This window comes from Sylvia atricapilla, chromosome 24, assembly GCF_009819655.1.
Source record: "Sylvia atricapilla isolate bSylAtr1 chromosome 24, bSylAtr1.pri, whole genome shotgun sequence".
NCBI classification, from domain to species: Eukaryota; Metazoa; Chordata; class Aves; order Passeriformes; family Sylviidae; genus Sylvia; species Sylvia atricapilla.
The window spans coordinates 747,193-767,322 of NC_089163.1; the positions used below are offsets into that span (position 1 = coordinate 747,193).

General features: G+C 58.6%; 3 protein-coding genes across 6 annotated transcripts; 2 read left to right on the forward strand and 1 right to left on the reverse strand.

Annotated features, from left to right (window-relative positions):
• Positions 1-1,781: 1,781 nt before the first annotated feature.
• Positions 1,782-10,950, reverse strand: PDIK1L (PDLIM1 interacting kinase 1 like). Of its 2 annotated transcripts, none has more exons than XM_066335300.1 (3): positions 10,883-10,950; positions 7,935-8,236; positions 1,782-4,892 (listed from the first exon to the last, which is right to left on the reverse strand). In XM_066335300.1, exons 2-3 carry the CDS (start codon positions 8,217-8,219, stop codon positions 4,152-4,154), a joined length of 1,026 nt encoding a protein of 341 aa, XP_066191397.1. In that variant the 5' UTR covers positions 8,220-8,236; positions 10,883-10,950; the 3' UTR covers positions 1,782-4,151. The 2 variants fall into 2 exon arrangements, with proteins under 2 accessions (XP_066191397.1, XP_066191396.1); XM_066335299.1 differs by having other exon boundaries at positions 7,935-9,377.
• A 2,189-nt stretch (positions 10,951-13,139) lies between these two features.
• TRIM63 (tripartite motif containing 63) lies at positions 13,140-16,497 on the forward strand. 3 transcript variants are annotated; one of them, XM_066335052.1, is made up of 9 exons: positions 13,140-13,334; positions 13,418-13,584; positions 14,667-14,835; positions 15,097-15,192; positions 15,314-15,547; positions 15,689-15,711; positions 15,831-15,955; positions 16,087-16,164; positions 16,264-16,497. In XM_066335052.1, the coding sequence occupies exons 1-9, from the start codon at positions 13,176-13,178 to the stop codon at positions 16,272-16,274; spliced, it is 1,062 nt and encodes a 353-aa protein (XP_066191149.1). In that variant the 5' UTR covers positions 13,140-13,175; the 3' UTR covers positions 16,275-16,497. The 3 variants fall into 3 exon arrangements, with proteins under 3 accessions (XP_066191149.1, XP_066191151.1, XP_066191150.1); XM_066335054.1 differs by having other exon boundaries at positions 16,090-16,164; XM_066335053.1 differs by having other exon boundaries at positions 14,670-14,835.
• A 1,021-nt stretch (positions 16,498-17,518) lies between these two features.
• SLC30A2 (solute carrier family 30 member 2) lies at positions 17,519-19,976 on the forward strand. Its single transcript, XM_066335490.1, has 8 exons — positions 17,519-17,568; positions 17,716-17,915; positions 18,134-18,280; positions 18,517-18,670; positions 18,753-18,909; positions 19,099-19,204; positions 19,290-19,424; positions 19,784-19,976. The coding sequence occupies exons 1-8, from the start codon at positions 17,519-17,521 to the stop codon at positions 19,927-19,929; spliced, it is 1,095 nt and encodes a 364-aa protein (XP_066191587.1). The 3' UTR covers positions 19,930-19,976.
• Positions 19,977-20,130: the final 154 nt, after the last annotated feature.

The following is a 20,130-nucleotide window of genomic DNA, read 5'->3' on the forward strand; positions in this document are numbered from 1 at the left end:
TCTCTCCTTTAAAAAATAATCCCTTCCAAACCCACCCAGGTGCCGCCAGGAACGCGGGACCCCGTGCCCCAGGCAGCTCTCAATTCCCACCCGGCCCTGACCTGGGGTCCGTGCAGATGGCACCGCCTGGAGCCGGGCCCACGGGAGCTGGGCAGGAGCCAGAGAGGGCTGGGCCCCTCCTCCGGGAGCGGCCAGGGCTGCGAGGCTCGTTAGGCCAGTTTAAAAATACCGAGGGTTCAATCGGGCACGGCTAAAACCTGACAGCCCCAGAGAGGCACCCGCCTGTCCCCTGCAGCAGCCGGGCCCGGGAGAGGCTCCCGTGGGTGTTCCCAGCCCCAAAAAGCCCCCAAAGGCTCCAAACCCAGGGCAGGGGAGGGCTGGGAGCCCAGGGACAGCCAGGAAAGACAGAAGGAAGGAGAGGTGGGGCTGAGGGTGGGGCTGGAGGCCTGAACCCACCACTGCTGCAAAGGGTTTGAGGTTGCATCTGGTTCCATCCCAAACCTGAAATGGAAAAGAACAGCCCAAGCTGTGGCTCCTCTTCCAGCCCATCCTCGGGTCCCTTGACACCTCCCTGCTCCTGAAAACGGGGGTTCAGGTCCCCCCAAACACCTGCAGCAGCTCAGGCGGGTGTTCCCACCTCCCCGCGTCCCTCTGGGGTGTCCCAGGCACATCCCTCTGCCTTTCCTGGGCCAAAGCACGGAAATGGCACTCCCAGGGCTGGAAAGGGGAATGACAGAGCCGCCCCTGCCGGCAGCACCCGCTGACCTCGCTGGTTAAATACTCCAGACTGGTTCTCCCAGGGCCAGTCCCCTCTGTCCCCAAACCTCCGGGAAGGATCCAAACCACTCCATCCCACAGGAGCAAAGGGACAAGCCACACAAACCCCGGGCTCCTGGTGCCACCTGAGCCCCGGGGAGGACAGAAGTCGTTTTCCTGCAGGGAAGGAACATTTCCAGGGCTGGGATGGAGCCTGGACACAGGCAGCCCAGCACAGAGCTAAGAGGAAACCATTCAAAAATGATACAAAAAAAAAAAAAAATACTTACAGCCACTTTCAGGTAAGATTTCAGCTGGGGGAAAAATTTAAACTGAATTTTGGTAAAGGAAGTTGGTTAAACAACAACAAAACCAGCACCAAGGCGAGTTCCCAGTGCCAGCCCTGGGTCAGCTGGAGCCTCTGCAGAAGGAAAAGAGCCGAGGCTGGGCTCTCCCAGCCCAGATGGGGCTTTAATTATATCTAATTTCTGCAGCAGGGCATTTCCCTGCAGATTTCCCTGCCCTCCCTACGGGCTAAAAATATTTGAAGTACAGTATATACCATATATATATAGTGTGTGTGTATATATATATATATATATATGGTCTATTTTCCTTTATTTTGTGGGGAAGGAATTCAGCTTGTGTCTGTATTTAAAATCACCACTCTTAGAACTAAACCAAAAGTGAGACTTTCTCCTTTACTAAAGGCCTTTACCCCCTTAAAATAAATGAATCTAAATCCAAACTGCAACAGGAACCCGCAGAGGACAGGGCTGGGCTCAGGGCTGTTGTGGGTGTAAGAAATTCCAAGAGAAACTCATTTGCAACAGCCCCATTCTGCAGATCCCTCTGTCCAGAGCACTGCTAATTAAAACATGCAAATGAGGTCATGGATAAGTGATGATGTCTCCTCACCTCCTCTCCTAAGGTTTCCCATGTGGGAACAGCAGGACGCTGTCCCCGGAGGGCAGCACTGACACTGCACTCACCCAAAGCTCCTCCCCACAAACAGCCCTCAAACGTCGTCGAAATTCGAGATTTTATTTAAAAAAAAAAAAAACCAGTCATGAACTTAATAAATTACACAATAATTTTCCTCATTATAAATTCTCCATAAAATATATTTTACAGTTTTTAAAGAAAAAAACGTGGGAAAAAAAAATCATCTTTCCCAAGTGCTGAGAAGTGTCCTGACTTTGTGTCACGCTGGTGAAGGCCCCCGCAGCTGCTACAACAACTTGATTTATTTTCTCAAAACAAAGACCTCAGACAACAAAAACAACAACAACAACAACAACAAATCAAAGAGAACACAGAGCTCGAGGAGTACCAGTGTCACCCAACAGCGAGGATAAGCACCATGAGAGGGATTTCAGGTACCCCCAACCTATAAAGTGGCAAATCAGTGCAAAGAAACACTTTGGGAGTCAAACACCCCGAAAATTCCCTGTGCCAGTCCCTCCTTTCTGCAGTGCAGGCAGTGGAGCCCTGCAGAGGAGCCTCAGGTGGTTCTCAGAGCACCTCAGAGGGGAGCAGAGTTATTCTGGTTATAATTTCTGGGTGGGTGAGACAGGGGGACCCTCAACCCCCCCTTCATTTGTCAAAAGCTCCCGAGTTTCACAGGAATTACAAACCCCCTTCGAGTTTTCCTCATCCAGTGACTCTGCTGGGACGTGAGGACAATCCAGAGTTGGCACAAGCAAAGTGTGTTTGTCTGAGGATCACTCCCTAAAAGGATGAAGTCAAAGAAAATCACAAGAATTAAAAGCTAAGGCCAGCTGGATGACAGCCACCAGCTCACACAGCACCAGGTAAGGACAACCTGCGGCCTCTAAAGCCTCAGAAGTTGGGTAGAATCAGAATCCTTTGCTTTTGGAATAACAACAACAACAAAAAATTGTATTTTGTTTGTTTGCACTCGAAGAATAAACACTGAGTGCCCAGAACTGCAGTCCCAGCACTAAGAGGAAACAGTATTCAAAAAGCAAATGATACAAGGAAATACTCACAGCCTTTTCTTTCCTACTTACTCAATACTTACTTACTTTCAGGTAAGATTTGGGTGGGCAGGGGGACAAATTAAACTGAATTTCATAGAGAAAACTGGCCTTTCCTGCAGCTTTAAAGGCAATTTGAAGAGTCTGCTTTTCTCCCAAAGGTCAGGCTGGATGGGAAAGGTTCAGCCCTGCACCCAAAAGAACCAAGTGTTGTGCTGGAACAAGGAGCTGCAGCGTCAGGAGGCCTCAGTGAAACCTCTCCCAGCCTCAATCTGCTCAGTGCAGCCAGAGCTGGGGATAAGCAGCTTCCAACTGCTCCAAACTCCCCCCATCCTCCCATCTGTGCTTTTAAATAAAGATCACGTCTTTAAAAAAGGAGGAAAAATGAAAAGGAAACAAGCACCCAGGGTGTCACCTCTCACACACCTGTGACAGCAGGTGAGAGGCAGGGGACAGAGGCACTCCTGTCCCCTCCTCCCCACTGCACTTGGGGCAGTGCCAGAGAGGAAATGTTGGGATTATTCCCACTGTTGGGATTATTACGAGTTGGATTCACTTCGTGGGGGAACTGTGCTGCCACCACATTTTGAAGGATTTTAAGATTATGCTGCTGGATTCCCTCCTCCATTGCTGCCACAAAGTGAGGGCACAGAATTCTGCTGAGAGAAATCCTCGAGGTGCTATGGGATTGTGGACACCAGGGCAGAGAGCACGTGGAGAAAAGGCAGATTAACTGATTAATAACAGCAAAACCAAACGATCAATGACCCAGCCCCCTGCCAGCACCTGACTGTACGTTTTTAATTTGACTCCCTCAGTGATGAGCTCATTAAGCTCTAAGTGCTAAGATCAGCCACGTTAGCACTTTGAAAGCAGCTGATCCCCTTGCATTGCTTTTTTTTTGTTTTGTTTACAAAGTCAAGTCTTTGAAATTAGATAACAAAAATAAATAATAAAGTCATTCAGGCCCGGGGAAGAAGGAGTTTTTCTCACTCACCTTCTTCACCCAGATTTCTAGCAGACCCCAATCATCCAGACCCACAGCAAATAATTTAAGTGCCACACACTCCCAGTCACTCATATACATAAATATATACACAGATTACATTACAAAGCCTCAAGATTTGCACTGCCAGCATGCAAATCTTTTTTTTTTTTTCCTTTCTTTTTTTTTTCCATGAGAGTTCCTAATACTGACAATAGGAAACTGGAATGTGTGAGACACTCCACTGACAGAGTGCTGGAAATCAAGTAGTGTTGGCTCTCGCCAGCCCAGGAACGGCCTGGCTCTGGGATTTCACACCTCGGCCAACCCAACATTCCTGCGGGGGAGCTGCAGGGAGGGGAGAGGTTCCCCCTGCAGGTGAGCTGCGGCTCTGCCCGCCCTCGGGCCCCTCACGTCTCCCAGCTGCTGTCCTTGAAGGCGATGTTAACCAGCCTGAGCTCCAGCTCGAAGGCGTCGGGCCTGTCCTGCGGGTTGGCCGCCAGCATCTCCTTGATCAGCTGCTTCATGCGGGCGTTCATGCTCTTCTTCTTGACGGGGATGAGCAGCTCCATCTTGGGGTTCTCCAGCAGCGCCTCGCCCACGGGCACGATGGCCGTGCCCTGGCGCACGTAACTGCCCAGCAGCTCCTTCTTGGTCTCCGTGTCGACGAAGGTGATCCTCTCCAGCATGGCCCAGATGATGATGCCCAGGGCGAAGATGTCGGCCTTGGCGGTGTAGTGTCCCTCCCACACCTCGGGGGCCATGTAGAAGTCCGTGCCGCAGGCGGTGGACAGGAAGCACTTGTTGACGTTGACGGGCTCCTCGGCGTTCTGCCCCGAGGCCGAGCACACTTTGCTCAGCCCGAAATCCGCCACCTTCAGCGTGGGCTCGGGGTCGCCGCCGCCCGCCCGGCCCCGCGAGATGAGGATGTTGTCGGGTTTGAGGTCCCTGTGGATGATCTGGTTCTTGTGCAGGAAGGCCAGGGCGCTGCTCAGCTGCAGCATGAAGCTGGTGTTGGTCCTGCGGTTGGGCTTGCGGGACAGCAGGTACTCGTTCATGTCCCCCCCGTCGCAGAAATCCATCACAAACCACAGGTAATAAGCACTTTTGGGGTCAAAGGCTATTTCTCCTTTTAATGAGGTCTCTACGAGCTGCAACGAGGAGAAGAAAGGTGGTAACTACCCGATGGTCACCGGGAGGGCGGGATGGAAAAATGCATGGAATGAGGATCTCGGTGGAGAGGGGAAATTCGGGGGAATTTGGGTTAGTTACACAGAAGGAACTGCTCCCTGAGGGGCTGGGCAGGCCCTGGCACAGGGTGCCCAGAGAGGCTCTGGCTGCCCCTGGATCCCTGGAGGAGTCCAAGGCCAGGCTGGAACAACCTGGGATAGTGGAAGGTGTCCCTGCCCATGGGAATGAGATGGGGTTTAAGAGCCCTTCCAACCCAGACCATTCCAGGACTGCTTGACCCTCCCCTCAACAATCCAGAGAGAAACATACTGCAACGGGGGGAAAGAGAACATCATGCAAATGTTTTTATGTAAAAGAGAAAAAAAAAATCACAATATATTTGCCAGCCTCCTTATCTCCACTCGTGTGGAGCGTATCAAGCTCAGGCTCCTGCCCAGAAGCAGAACTCGACCCTGATAACAGAATTTTTAAAGATACCCAGTGGCCATTGCCCTGCCATCTGTCCCAGCTGGACAGTGTCCCACCCTGACAAAGCCTGTCCCACCCACTTTGCCAACAGCTTTTCGGGATAAACAAAGTCTCACAAGTAATTCCACGCAGCTGCATTTATCCAGGAGAGATTTTTAAAGCCTGTTCTCCATCCCTGACACACTGGTGAATTCCAACAAGTTAACACAGGATCCCTGAACCCAGGAGAACACTGATCTGCAGGCACAGCTGAGCACGGAACACCCTTCCCACCATCATTATCCACATGGTATTTTCAGGAACACAAGTTGAACAGCCAGTTCTTAAAGCTGCTTCACACAGAAAGCGAAGTAAAACCTGCAATCACTTTTACTAATCCTGTTTACACAACTGCATTTGCCTCTTCAGCTCCTCTGAGGTGGCTCTGGAAGGAAAGTCCTGCAATTATTTCTGTTAGTAGTAAACCAATGGGCACTAAATCAAACTGGCTTTCAAAAATGAAGGGGTGTGTTAATATCTAGAGAGGCGTTTTAAAATCCTTTTAAAAAGGGACCTTTTCAAGAGAAAAAATGGTAATAATTTACAGCTATCTTCCTAGACCAATTTAAACAGTAAATCTATTTTAGAGCTAAAAAATGCCCTCTTTAGGGTTTGCAGTCAGGAATGGGGAGATTAGGCTATCTCAGGAGAGCAGGGAGTGTCCTCTGCCAAGAGGCCACCACCACAGAGCCACAGGAGCTGCACTTGCAGGCGTTGTGAGGACGCAGACAACAAAATCCACCCCTCACATCTGCGACTGTGGCAAAGCACCAGCAGACAAGGACTCAAACTCTCCAGATTTGGTTCAGCTGGCACTGAGAACCTGCCCCAGAGGCCTCCAGGAGAAGGGGACTGCCCTTGCTCAGCCTCCTCACACGGAGCTCAGCTCTGCACCATCAGCTGGCAGAGGGCTCTGGCTGTCCCTGGTTTAGCCCAGGCTGCTGCACAGTGACCCTGCCAGCCAGCCCAGCTCAGCTCTGCCCTTTGCTCCTCTGCCTGCAGCAGCCAAACAATCCCTGATCCCTGCCGTTTGCAGATCCTGGCAGATCCCTGTGCCTGCTGGGGGGCAGTGCTGGGGGGCAGCTGGAGCTCTCCCCACCTCACAGCCCCGCCCCGGGGTGCTGGAAGCAGCCCCTGGCAGCTCCACTGAAAGCAGGAAGGCTCTGACTTGTCCCCCGTGAGCTGGCCAGTGTTGTGTCAGCCTAATCCTTCATGGAAACAAGGCAGGAACAGCTCCCAGGCCACGGGGAGGTGGCAAAGCTGAGAATCCTGGTTCTGGGCACCTGCAGGGCTGCTCCAACCGAGGGGCCACAGCAAGTGAGAGCTGAAATAACAGCTGACTAGGGACACACAGCAAACACTGAGCAGGCTGCTGGCTTTTTACACCACAGACACAAATTTCTGCCCAGGGGTGATTTATACTTGGGGCTCCTTCTTGACAAGGGAATTAATTAGATTGTCTTTCAATGTCTTTCCATCCTCAAACATTCCCATCTTCAAACTTAAAGGACGCTTTCAGAGTGATATGTATTCCTTTATTTATATCTTTACCACTCTTTGAAGAGACTAATAGTCATTTATTAAAAAATAAAAACAGCTCATGATGTGCTACCAACTGATTCTTGTCTCTGAAAGAATTTTAAGCTTTGGCTTCCTATAAATGAAGACACTGATTTCCTCCTCCAACAACACCCAGGATGGAACTCCTCCAAGCTCTGTCCCAGGACAGAATGCTCTTTAACCTGCAGCTGCCAAGAACTCCACAGCCTGCACCTGCCCTGGGCTTCACCTGCAGGGCTTCCTCAAATTATCAAAGCACATTTGCATTAAACACAAATTCTGGACTCCTGCACAGCAGCACAGCTTCAGACCCAAGATCCAGGTGGGTTTTTTTTTTTTTAAAGATCTCTGTTAAACCCTGGGTGTCAGCAGTACAAACAATGCCCTGGCCTAGCTGAGCACAGCTCCAAGCCCTGGGCTGCCCCACCTCCTTCCCCCCAGCTCCACATCTCTGTCAAATTCAAGATCTCAGTTAAATTTTTTAAATGTAAAGATCTCAGTTGAATTTTTTTAAGATCTCTGTTAAACCTTGGGTGTCAGCAGTACAAACAACCCCCTGGAGGAGCTGAGCACAGCTCAAAACCCTGGGCTGCCCACCTCCTTCCCCCAGCTCCACATCTCTGTGAATTAAAGATCTCAGTTGATTTTTTTAAAGATCTCTGTTAAACTCTGTGTCAGCATTGCAAACAACCCCCTGGAGGAGCTGAGCACAGCTCAAAACCCTGGGCTGCCCACCTCCTTCCCCCCAGCTCCACATCTCTGTGAATTAAAGATCTCAGTTGATTTTTTTAAAGATCTCTGTTAAACCCTGGGTGTCAGCAGTACAAACAACCCCCTGGAGGAGCTGAGCACAGCTCCAAGCCCTGGGCTGCCCACCTCCTTCCCCCCAGCTCACGGCCACCGATTGATTCCTTCCACCCCGTCCCCTGGAGTACCTGCAAGTACAGGGAGGAGCTGGAGCCATGGGACATCTTCTGCACCATGCCATCTTTCTGCAAGATGCACTCCTCCAGGTGAATGACGTTGGGGTGCTGGCTCTTGATACTGCTAAGGGCCCAGAACTCTCGCAGAGCCAGTTCCACGTTCTCGGGAGCGTGGCACCGGATCTTTTTGACGGCCACTCGGGCACGGGTGCTCCTGACGACCGCTTCGTACACCACACCATAACTGCCACGGCCAACCTCCCGAATTAGATCGTACTTAGGCTGGCTACTCACCATCTTCAAGAGCAAAGGTTCTGGGGAAGGGGGAGAAACCCACACACCTAAAACTTAGGCAAAGGAACCGGGCTGGATTTTCCACCCCCAAGGGGCCTGCCCAGACCCCGCCGTTAACGGGGGCTCGGCGTTAGAACGTTCCAGAAGCTCCTCCATAAAAACCTGAGAGCCTGGCGCCGCCGGAACAGAGCACAAGCGAAATTACATCTTTTCAGTTAAAAAAAAAAATAAAAATAAAAAATAAATGATTCAAATACTGCCCGGTGTGCTCAAGGTGGCAACAATTCAGAGCTGGACTGGCAGGGTGCCGAGGCAGGGCTGGGGGCAAGGCTCCTGCTCCGCTCCCTCCGGCTCCTCCGTGAGCATCTGCAGGAATAACACGAGGCTGTCATGCTCCTCATCCAGCCTGGAGAGCAGGGAAAGTCCCAGCACAAGCCTCTGCTTGGGCAGTGCACAGATTTTAAAGGACTGCCTTTTTGTGGAGGTGACTGCAGGAGCAAAGGTTTCTGTTATAATTAACTTGTTTTACTCAGAGAAGAGAAAGCTTCAATCGCTCCCCGTTTATTTTTTGAGGTGAGTGATTTATTTTTTTTTTTTCCCACCAGGCCTCCTCTGCACGAGGAATCCACAGTTATGAAAGGTTAAAAAGGATTACTGATTGCAGAAGTTTGCAGCCAGCATCTAACTTTCACTTTTGCTCAACAGAGCAAGGACAAAAGTTAAGTTATTGCTCTGAAAGTAAAACGAGAGACACACACACACAAAAAAAAAAAAAAAAAAAAGGAGGGAAAAAAAAGCCACCAAACCCTGCTGCAGATTTATGACCCTCCCTGCACGCTGCCCTACAAGATTACAAACCAAACACCAGCACCACCTTCACACAACCAAACTGAAACGGGACACTGACTAGAGACAGCAGTAAATTAAAATAAAAAAAATAAAAATAAAAGCTTCACTAGCCAAGGATCACTGGTCAAACAGAATGAAACGCAAAACCAAAAGCAAGTAAAGAAATAAATAAAATCACACTGGTAGATCAGAACTACAACAGCTTTAAGACAGCCAGTGATAAAGGTAAGTCTATTTATGCCAGGCAATAAGGACCACATGGAAACGGCCTGTTATTAGTAGGAAGCTTTCAAGTATTTCCACTGCTTTAGGCTTTTTTATATTAAGGAAAAAAAAAAAAAAAGGAAAAAGAGAGAGAAAAAAGGTATCATCAGTGTCAGGCAATGCTACAGAGACATTTTAACCTTTCAGCAGAGCTGTGTGAGGGACATTTGCGGTAAGGTTTTGAACCAAGGTGTGAGCTGTGTGAGGGACATTTGCAGTAAGGTTTTGAACCAAGGTGTGAGCTGTGTGAGGGACATTTGCAGTAAGGTTTTGAACCAAGGTGTGAGCTGTGTGAGGGACATTTGCAGTAAGGTTTTGAACCAAGGTGTGAGCTGTGTGAGGGACATTTGCGGTAAGGTTTTGAACCAAGGTGTGAGCTGTGTGAGGACCGCGGCACCAGGAGAAGCCCCACAGGGACGGGTGAGGCTTCAGCCCCAGAGCAGAGCCCGGACACCGCGGCCCGAAGCTCCCATCTCCCCAGCGGGCACAGAGCCCCGGGGGAAACGGACACCGGGCACACCGGGCCCCGTGCCGGGAGGCGGCTGTCACCGCGGCCCTGTCACCGAGCCCGGCCCGTGGTGCCGCCCGAGCGCTGTGGGGCCCACACCGGGCAGGGCCCACACCGGGCAGGGCCCACACCGGGCCGGGAGCACACCGGGCAGGGCCCACACCGGGCCGGGCCCACACCGGGCAGGGCCCACACCGGGCCGGGCCCACACCGGGCCGGGAGCACACCGGGCAGGGCGCACACCGGGCAGGGCCCACACCGGGCAGGGCGCACACCGGGCCGGGAGCACACCGGGCAGGGCCCACACCGGGCCGGGAGCACACCGGGCAGGGCCCACACCGGGCCGGGCCCACACCGGGCAGGGCCCACACCGGGCAGGGCCCACACCGGGCAGGGCCCACACCGGGCCGGGAGCACACCGGGCAGGGCCCACACCGGGCAGGGCCCACACCGGGCAGGGCCCACACCGGGCAGGGCCCACACCGGGCCGGGAGCACACCGGGCCGGGAGCACACCGGGCAGGGAGCACACCGGGCCGGGAGCACACCGGGCCGGGAGCACACCGGGCAGGGCCCACACCGGGCAGGGCCCACACCGGGCAGGGCCCACACCGGGCAGGGAGCACACCGGGCCGGGAGCACACCGGGCCGGGAGCACACCGGGCCGGGAGCACAGCGGGCAGGGCCCACACCGGGCCGGGAGCACACCGGGCCGGGGCCGCCGCTGCCTCCTGCGGGCCCGGGCAGCGCCGCCCGCCGCCTTAACGGCGGCAATTATGGAATAATAGGACTATAGAAATAATAGAGATAATAAAGATACTATTAATTCACTCCTCCTGCCGGGGACGGCCGCAGCGGGCCCCCACCTGCGGTTATGGAGGGAAGCACCGGCGCACCGCTCGCCCCACAGGAGGGATGATGCCGGCCCGCCAGGCCGTGCCCGCCGCAGCGGATCCCCGGCCTGCAGCCGGATCCCGCCCCGCTACAACCCCGCGGGGGCCGGGGAGGGCGCGGGGCCGCCCCCGGGCCGGGAAAAGCCGCGTTACCTCAGCGCCGCCGCCGCCGCCGCCCGGCCGCCATCTTAGAGCTGCGCTCCGCCCGCCCGCCTTCCTCACCGCGGCCACGCCCCCGGCCACGCCCCCGTGTGGCCACGCCCACTCCGCGCATACTGACCTGTGATTGGTTAGCTGAGCGGGCGGGGCGGGGCGAGCGTGGTGGGCGCTTCATTGCGTGAATGAATCAATTAATTACTGAAATTTCTGTTTATTAATTAGGAAGGAATTGTTGCCTGGGAGGGTGGGCAGGCCCTGGCAGAGCAGCTGTGGCTGCCCCTGATCCCTGGCAGTGCCCAAGGCCAGGCTGGACAGGGCTGGGAGCGCCTGGACAGTGAAGTGTCCCTGTCGTGGCAGGGGTGACACTGGATGGGCTTTAAGGTCCTTCCAAAACAAACAATTCCGGCACTCTATGATTTATTGCTTGGCGTCCGCAAAAAATCAGTACAGCTCCTCTTGCCCTTGGTTGTGCTCTGGCTTTGTGTGACAGTGACACAAGCGCTGTCGCCCCTCTCTGTTCCCTGTCCTGTGCCGTGGCCCCCTTTCCTCCCCAGGCTGCAGGGCTGGAAGTCCCCCCACACCTAGGAGTTGGGGGCTCCTGTCACAGGCCCTACTGTCTCCACAAGCATTGCAAAGCCACCACAGGGACATTTTGGGAGAAGCCAGGGCCACCGGCTGCTCAGAGCCCTTCGAAGACCGAGCAGAGGGAGATTCATTCCTGTAGTGGGCTCTCCAGGGTTAATTGGGAAGGATCCCAGGGGTGATTAGTGCCCTGGGTCCTGCCTAAGCTGTCCCAAGCCAATTAGGGACCAACGAGCCCCTTGTGGGTTCAGAAAGCTGCTTAGGGCATTACATCCCCTCCGTTCCCGTGAATCCCCTTAACTGAGTCCAGAAGCAATTAGTTAATCAATGTCACCCAGGGCAGGGCCAGGTCTTGTCTGGGTCTGGGCAGGGTCCCACCCCTGCGTGCCCTCCCGGGTGCCCAGCCAGCCCTGTCCCCGCTGCCAGAGCCTCGCTGGCAGAGCCCCAAGTGCCGGAACGGGAACAATTTTGCAAGATGTGCCTGGCGTGTCCCGGCACAGTCACTCGCTCCACACGTGAGCCAGGACAGGAGGAGCCCTGGAGCAGCTGGGCAGGGAGAGGAGGGGGTCAGTGCACCCCAACACCGCGTCCAGGTGCCCGTGTGTCAGACCTCCATGTACCTGTGCATCCATTTCCCCAGTACCCGTGCAGCCGTGCAGCCCTGCACACCTACACCTGTGCAGCCCTGCACACCTACACCCGTGCAGCCCTGCACACCCACACCTGTGCAGCCCTGCACACCTACACCCGTGCAGCCCTGCACACCTGCACCTGCGCACCCAGGTGCCCCCTGCACCCCTCCTGGCCGCAATCTCCGTGGGCACCCCGCTGCCACCACCCTGCCCCACCCTGTCCCCCCATGCTGACCCATCTGTGCCAAGGGTAGGGTTACCCTCTGTGGTGCAGCTGCCCGTGCTGACAGCTCTCCCTGTGGCCAGCGCTGGCCGGTGTCCAGCCAGCTGGACATCGCATCCGGGCCGATGTTTTCAGCCAGGGCTGTGCCCCCCCCGCCACTTCTGGGTCAGCTTTTGAGCCCCAGCAGCGGAGCCAGCTGGCTCACGGCTGTGACACGGCTGTGGGGAGCAGCCTGGGCGGTCCCTGCTGGGTCTGGGGTCACACAGGAGCCCCCCAGCCCTGCCTGGGGAGGAGACACCCTCCTGTATGTGTCACACATGGCGGCTGCCTGTCCCCGGGGCTGCCTGTGCCCGGGGCTGCCTGTCCCCAAGCACGCAGGGAGCCACGGGCGAGGTGTGTTTGTACCCCAGAAGTGATCGTGGTTTGGGTGGGGAAAGGGACAAACCGTTTAAGCCACCCCTTGGTGCACCCGGCCCAGCTCTGCCCGATTTCTGGAACCACCCCAATGTCCTGATGACCCCGGGGCCGGTGTTTGCCCCTCATGCCCGCGCTCTGATGCTGTTTTGGGGTCCCCGCTGGTCTCAGGATGTGTCACCACTTGGCCGGGCTCTGTTTACCCCGCGGCTCCGGTTTGGGCATGTCCCCGGCACGGGCGGGCAGCGCCTCCTGGACAGTGTGTGCCCGTCTTGTTTACCGGCCTTGCCCAGGCTCCAGCGCCGTGTGACAGCTGCTGTCCCCGGACACCCGACACCGTCGCGATGGGGACCCTCGTGACACCGAGCCGCTATAAACAGCGGGGCCAGGGGCGCCGGCAGCGACAGCGCTGAGAGGAGACGGCACTGCCGAGCCCATGGACTTCCAAGCCGGGATCCTGCAGGATGGCAGCCCCATGGAGAGCCTGGAGAAGCAGCTCATCTGCCCCATCTGCCTGGAGATGTTCAGCAAGCCCGTGGTGATCCTGCCCTGCCAGCACAACCTCTGCCGCAAGTGCGCCAACGACGTCTTCCAGGTGAGGTCCCCTCCCCGCGGGGGACACTGGGGCGTTGTGGGGACGCCGATGGATCCCCCCTGATGTTCCCCTTGCCCTCCCAGGCCGCCAACCCGTACTGGCAGGGCCGGAGCAGTGTGATTTCGGGGGGCCGGTTCCGGTGCCCCTCGTGTCGCCACGAGGTGCTGCTGGATCGCCACGGCGTCTACGGGCTGCAGAGGAACCTGCTGGTGGAGAACATCATCGACATCTACAAGCAGGAGTGCTCCAGGTGGGCACAGGCGGCCGTGGCTGGGGGGGACACGGGGATATGGGGACATGGGGACACGGGGATGGCTCCTGCCATGCCCCAGCACCAGCACTGACACCCCAAAGATTGGCACCTGGGGGCATTTCTGCTCGGTGATCCCCAATCTAAGCCTTTTCCTGACTCAAATCTTCCTCCCCCGAACGAAATCTTCCTCCCCCGACCCAAACCTTCCTCTCTGGACCAAGTGTCCCCTCTGTCCAGCGCAGTTTGTGTCTCTGGCTGTCCCAGGGGGTGGCAGGGCCCTGGGGGTGGTGGCAGGTGGACACGTCCTGCTGCCCCCCGAGGCCCTCGCTGGAACATTCGGTGGGAGATAAAGAGGTGTGGGGAAGGAATCCGAGCTCTGCTGGTGACAACAGGCACTGAGGCTGATAAGGGACAGAGGGACAGTTTGGGGGGTTTTGTGGGTACAAACACGAAGCTGGGGGGACACAGAGGGGTCACAGGCTCTCGAGGCCGAGCAGTGGCCCCGGCCAGATTCCCTGGAGCGCTGTAAATATTGTGGGAGAGCCATGGGGACGGGGACGATGGCACGTGGCAGGTGGCCCTGGCTGCCGGGGGGGCCGGGGGGCACAGGCCTGTCCCCATTTCACAGCCTTGGCTTGTCCCCTTGTCCCTCCTTGCTGTGGATGGGACGATGGAGCCGCAGCCCCCATCTGGGACCCCCTCCGGAGGGTTTCTGGGTGTCCCCACTCCGGTCACACGACTGGTGACAATAAATCTGGGCAGCACAAGGCTAAAATTAGGCACTGGTGCAGCGCCTCTGGATTGCAGCTCCCCTGTCCCCAGTGCCACCCGCTGCCATGGCCAGAGCCACAGTGGCCTAAACTGGGACATACTGGGGGTTACAGGGGCTCCCAAAGGAGCAGCTGGGGGTTTTGCCAGGATCTGGCCTCTTTCCTGGGGACCTCACTTTGGGGTGACAGCAGGGGTGACGCTGCAGTGGGGACACCACGGTGGCAGGGGTGTCCCTGCAGCGGGGACATCATCCCGGTGTGGATGTCACCGTGACGGGGACGTCACCGCGGCCGTGCCACCCTCTCCAGCAGGCCGCTGAAAAAGGGGGAGCACCCCATGTGCAAGGAGCACGAGGACGAGCGCATCAACATCTACTGTGTCACCTGCGAGGTCCCCACCTGCTCCATGTGCAAAGTCTTCGGTGCCCACAAGGACTGCGAGGTGGCCCCTCTGGAAACAGTCTTCCAGGGACAGAAGGTGCCCTGGGGGGGACCCGGGGGGGCCGCGGGGGGGACACGGGGATGTGCTGAGCTGGGACAGTCACAAATAACTCCGGGATGGCTCACGGGGTATTAATAGCCCCCGGGTGACTGTGCCCAGGAGACAGGCTATATTTAGAGCAGCCGTGGCTGCGGAGCGATGTGGGGACAAGCTATGCCCAGCCCGTCCCCTGTGCTGGGCTGGGAGAAGTTCCTGTCTCCACGGGAGTTCAAACTTCTTCTCTGTGTCCCTCACCAGACCGAGCTGAACAACTGCATCTCCATGCTGGTGGCGGGGAATGACCGCATCCAGACCATCATCTCCCAGCTGGAGGACTCCTGCCAGAGCACCGAGGTGAGCAAAGGGGGAAAAGGAGCCCCCCAAAAGCCGGGCACGGCCGGAGCCCACGGAGCAAGGAAGCCTTGGGATGCTGAGGTGCCGCAGAGGTGACATCCCTTGTCCCTTGTCCCCGCAGGAGAACAGCGAGGCGGCCAAGAGGGAGCTGTGCGCTCGCTTTGACGCGCTGGCGGCGCTGCTGGAGGAGAAGAAGGCGGAGCTGCTGCGGCGCATCTCGCAGGAGCAGGCGGACAAGACCGCCTTCATCCAGAGCCTCATCTGCCAGTACAAGGAGCAGCTGGAGAAGTCGAGCCGGCTGGTGGAGACCGCCATCCAGGCAGCCGAGGAGACCGGGGGCGCCGCCTTCCTCATGGTGAGACCCCCAGAGCTGTCCCCTCCCGCTGCTGCCTCCTGGGGTCCCGCTGCGGGGCGAGACCTGGTGGCTGCTGTGGCTTCGCTCACCTCCTGCTCCTCCCTCTCCTCCTTCCCCTTCTCTCTCTCTCTCTCTCCGCAGAATGCCAAGCAGCTCATAAAAACGTAAGTGCTCAACTGGGGGATCTCCACAACCCACGGGCAGGGTTTGGGGGATGCCCTGACCCCTGCCCTGGTGGCCCGGAGGGGACAGGGACACACCGAGCCGCGTTCTCCCTGCCCAGGATCGTGGAGGCCTCCAAGGGCGGCCGCCTGGACAAGATCGAGCAGGGCTATGAGAGCATGGACGCCTTCTCCGTGAGCCTGGAGCACCTCACCGAGGCCGTCCACGCCCTGGACTTCGACCCCGGTAATTCAGCCCCCAAGGGCCCTTGGCCGACCCCCACCCGGCTGCTGACACCCACTGCTTGTCCTGGTGGCCCCCGGTGGCCCCCGGTGGCTCCCGGTGGCTCCTGGTGACCTTTGGCCGCTTGTTTGCAGCAGAGGAAGATGAGGAATACTTTGATGGGGAGGAAGAAGATGTGGAAGAAGACGCAGCGCCCGAGAGGACAGTGATGGGTAAGGGGCTGGACCCACCTCCCCAGGACCCTCCAGCACCCATGGGGGAGCTCTGGGGGCTCGGACCCTCCTTGATCACCCCATCCTCTCCCTCGGCAGCTTCCCTGTAGCCACAGCAGCGCTGAAACGCCCCCGGGCGCGGGATGTCCGGCGACAGATTTGGGCTGGGGAGGGACACAGGGCAGGGCCCGGCAGCCTGGCGAGCCGGAGCCTGCCCCAGCACAGGACACTTTTCTATACGGGTGCAAATAGGACAATTCCGCACGTTTTATAATTCCCTTTTGTTTTGTATATAATTGTCACGGATTTGAAAATTGTGTCTTTTGTAAAGAAAAAAAACCTGCTGCTCCGCGTGGTTATTTCCTTCCTCGCCTCTCGCTCTCGCCTCGCGGTGGGTGCTGGGGGTGGGTTTGCCGGGCTGGTGCCATCACCGCTGTCCCTGCCAGCACCCGGCGTGGCGGAGGGACACCTCCAGTCCAAATCTTAATTTCCAGCCTCGTTAGCACCTCTGGCAGCGCTGGCAGCCGCTCCTGGCCGCCTGCCCGGGATGTAACAGGTCGGCACCCGGCAGGATTTATCTCCTGGGGATGGGATGCGCTGCCCAGAGCTTGCCCTGAGCTGGGGATGTGGCACGGGGCGGCTGAGGATGCTCCAGGCTGGGCCAGCCCCCCGAAATGGGGATGGTCTTGGCATCGAGCTGCTGACCCAGCTCAAAAATACACCTTTTATGAAAAAAAATACACCGTAAATGCAAATATACATCCTAAATGCAAAAGTACCCCATAAATACTCTTCTCCTGCAAAAACACAAGTCCTGCTCAGCGGGGGCCGAGGGGGGGAACTGAGGCAGCACCCAGAGCTGAGCCACAAGGGCAATTAGCCCCGGTAATTAAGGCTGCTCACCCAGGGAGGGGGGCAGGGTCCCTGCTGTGGGGAGGGGGGTCCCGGCTTATCCATCCCACGGCTGGATCTGAACTGGGGGGCTGCGAGGGCTCCCCAAAGCGGGGAGGGGGTCACCGTGTGCCTTTGGAGGGGACACGGGCACCTTCCATCCCCCTCTGCCCCGGGGGCTGCACCCCTCTGGGGCCGTGCATCTCCTGGGGACCCTGGGGAGGGGTCCCGGAGCAAAATCCCCCCAGCAGCAGCCCCTCGGGGGGCGGGCGAGGGGGCGCAGCCCGGGGCAGGCACCGCGGGCGCTTTGCAGCCGGCTTGGCCGTCCCTCCTCCAGCCGGGATTTGCACACGAATCCCGGCTCTTCACACGAGCCGAGGCCACCGGCTGCCACCAGCGCCGGCCACACGCCGGGGTCACCCGCGCCGACCCCCGCCCCAGCCCGAGGAGGAGGAGGAGGAGGATGGCAGCCGGCGACGAGAAGCGGCACCTCCTGAGCGAGGGCCCGGGCGGGTACGGGGGTGCCGGGGGGGTCGGGGATGTCGTGTCGCCTCTTTGCTCTGCGGCCCCCGAGCGGGGTCTGGCCGGGGAAGGGGCTGGAGGGGAGCACCCAGGATTCAACCCGCTCCCCAAAGTGCTGCCAGCCGCTTTTCCCTTCAGGTCCTACCTGGGGGCTGCGCACAGGGACGGGCAGAGCGCGGCGCGGGGCCAGGAGCCCGCCCTGGAGCTGGGGACACGGCGTGGCCGCCACTGCCACACGCGGGGCACCCGCGGCCACCCCGGCCAGCAGCAGCGGGCCCGCAGGAAGCTCTACCTGGCCGCGGGCATCTGCCTCTTCTTCATGGTGGGGGAAGCCCTGGGTGAGTGCGGGGTGCCTTGGGGTGGTCCCCAGGGGGTCACCGCGAGGGGCTGCCCACAGCTCCTTTTGTCCTGAGTCGCTGCTGTGGGTGCGGCCAGAGCTCCCCGTTGGCTTTCTGTGGGTCAAAACGCCCCGTGGGACCCCACCGAGGCACGGGCTGTGCCCAGCTCGGGGCAGGAGCCCCGCCAGGTCCCCCCCATGTCCCCCTGATGTCCACAGGCGGGTACCTGGCACACAGCCTGGCCATCCTGACGGACGCCGCCCACCTCCTGACGGACTTTGCCAGCATCATGATCAGCCTCTTTGCGCTCTGGGTGTCCTCACGGCCCCCCACCAAAACCATGAATTTCGGATGGTACCGGGCAGGTAACGCGGTGGCACCACCCTGGGGAAGCCATCAGAGCCCCCCTGGGCGGACCAGGGGTTTTGGGGGGCCCTGGGGGGCCCTGGCAGAGCCCTGGCAGCATGAAGAAGGCGATGCGGAGGCGCTGCAAGGAGCATCCCCAGGGCTGGGTGTCCCACTGTGCCCCAGCGCTGCCGGGGGCCGGGAATGGTGCTGGGATGGCACGGCAATGTGTGTGTGTGTGGGGGTCTCTCCGCAGAGATCCTGGGGGCTCTGCTCTCCGTGCTCTCCATCTGGGTGGTCACCGGGGTCCTGGTCTACCTGGGGGCCCAGCGCCTGCTCTCGGGTGACTACGACATCGAGGGCGGGGTGATGCTCATCACCTCCGCCTGCGCCGTGGCCGTCAACATCGTGTACGTGGTGTCCCTGCCCTGCCGGGGTGTCCCCTCCCCGAGCCTGGGGGGCCCTGGGGTGTCACGGGTGTCCTGCCCGCAGGATGGGGGTGGCTCTGCACCAGACGGGGCACGGGCACAGCCACGGGGCAGGCGGCGAGCAGCCCAACGCCAGCGTCCGTGCTGCCTTCGTCCACGTGGTGGGGGACCTGCTGCAGAGCGTCGGAGTCCTCATCGCCTCCTACATCATCTTCTTCAAGGTCTGGGTGGGGCTGGGGGGAAAGGGGGAGTTGGGGACACAGGGACAGCGGCTCCAGACAGCTGTGGCCAGGCACAGGGCGAGACAGAGAGGGCTGTGTGCCTGCCCTGCTGGTCCCCGTGGGGATTTGGGGTGAGGTGATGGTGCCGGGGGGGTCTCACCCCGTCCCACCCTGTCCCACCCCCTCCAGCCCGAGTACAAGTTCGTGGATCCCATCTGCACCTTCCTCTTCTCGGCGCTGGTGCTGGGGACAACGCTGACCATCCTCCGTGACGTCCTCCTCGTCCTCATGGAGGGTAGGGACCCCCGGGGGAGGCTCTGGGCTGCGGGGTCACCCACGGGTGCCGTGTCCCTGCAGCTCCCCTGGCTCTGCCTCCGCAGGGACCCCCAAAGGGATGGATTTCAACGCGGTGCAGGAGACGCTGCTGGCGGTGAGGGGAGTGGAGGCCGTGCACAGCCTGCACATCTGGGCTCTGACAGCGGCACAGCCACTGCTCTCGGTGCACATCGCCATCAGTGAGTGTCACAGCGCGGGGACAGGGCCACCACTCTTGGTGTGCATGGCCATCAGTGTCACCAGGGCGGGGACAGGGGTGCCAGGGCACTGCTCTTGGTGTGCATGGCCATCAGTGTCACCAGGGCGGGGAGAGGGGTGCCAGGGCACTGCTCTTGGTATGCATGGCCATCAGTGTCACACCATGGGGGGAACAGTGGTGCCAGGGCCACTGCTCTTGGTGTGCATGGCCATCAGTGTCACCATGGGGGGAACAGGGCTGCCAGGGCCACCGCTCTCGGCCACCAGTGAGTGTCCCAGTGCTGGGGCAGGAGGGTCAGGGTTTCCCGCACCCCGACCTCCCCACCTTTCCTCCCGGCAGACGCGGCTGCCAGCGCGCAGGACGTGCTGGAGGAGGCCAGCTCCCGGCTGCAGGGCGCCTTCCGCTTCCACACCACCACCATCCAGGTGGAGAGCTACTCGGAGGAGATGCGGGAGTGCCGGGAATGCCAACCCCCCCGCGACTGACTCCCGCCCCCGCGTCCCGAGGGCATTTCTCATGTGTGGAAAATAAAGCCGAGCGCACGGGGGTGTGGGGGGATGCTGGGTCTGGGTGTTATCTCCGGTGTCTGCAGGAGCCAAGGACAGAGCCTGGCGCTGTGGCAGCCTGAGGGCGGCTGTCGGAGGCCAACCACCTAATATTCCCTATTTCTATTCAGCTGGGAGGAA

Bases quoted from the DNA above. Each gene is read 5' to 3' on its own strand.
- PDIK1L (XM_066335300.1), bottom strand. From the start codon at position 8,219: ATGGTGAGTAGCCAGCCTAAGTACGATCTAATTCGGGAGGTTGGCCGT. The intron at 4,893-7,934 runs GTACTCCAGGGG...TCCTCGTTGCAG, and splicing joins GCTCCTCCCTGTACTTGCAG to CTCGTAGAGACCTCATTAAA.
- TRIM63 (XM_066335052.1), top strand. From the start codon at position 13,176: ATGGACTTCCAAGCCGGGATCCTGCAGGATGGCAGCCCCATGGAGAGC. The intron at 13,585-14,666 runs GTGGGCACAGGC...CACCCTCTCCAG, and splicing joins TACAAGCAGGAGTGCTCCAG to CAGGCCGCTGAAAAAGGGGG. The intron at 15,193-15,313 runs GTGAGCAAAGGG...TTGTCCCCGCAG, and splicing joins ACTCCTGCCAGAGCACCGAG to GAGAACAGCGAGGCGGCCAA.
- SLC30A2 (XM_066335490.1), top strand. From the start codon at position 17,519: ATGGCAGCCGGCGACGAGAAGCGGCACCTCCTGAGCGAGGGCCCGGGC. The intron at 19,205-19,289 runs GTAGGGACCCCC...CTGCCTCCGCAG, and splicing joins CCTCCTCGTCCTCATGGAGG to GGACCCCCAAAGGGATGGAT. The intron at 19,425-19,783 runs GTGAGTGTCACA...TCCTCCCGGCAG, and splicing joins CTCGGTGCACATCGCCATCA to ACGCGGCTGCCAGCGCGCAG.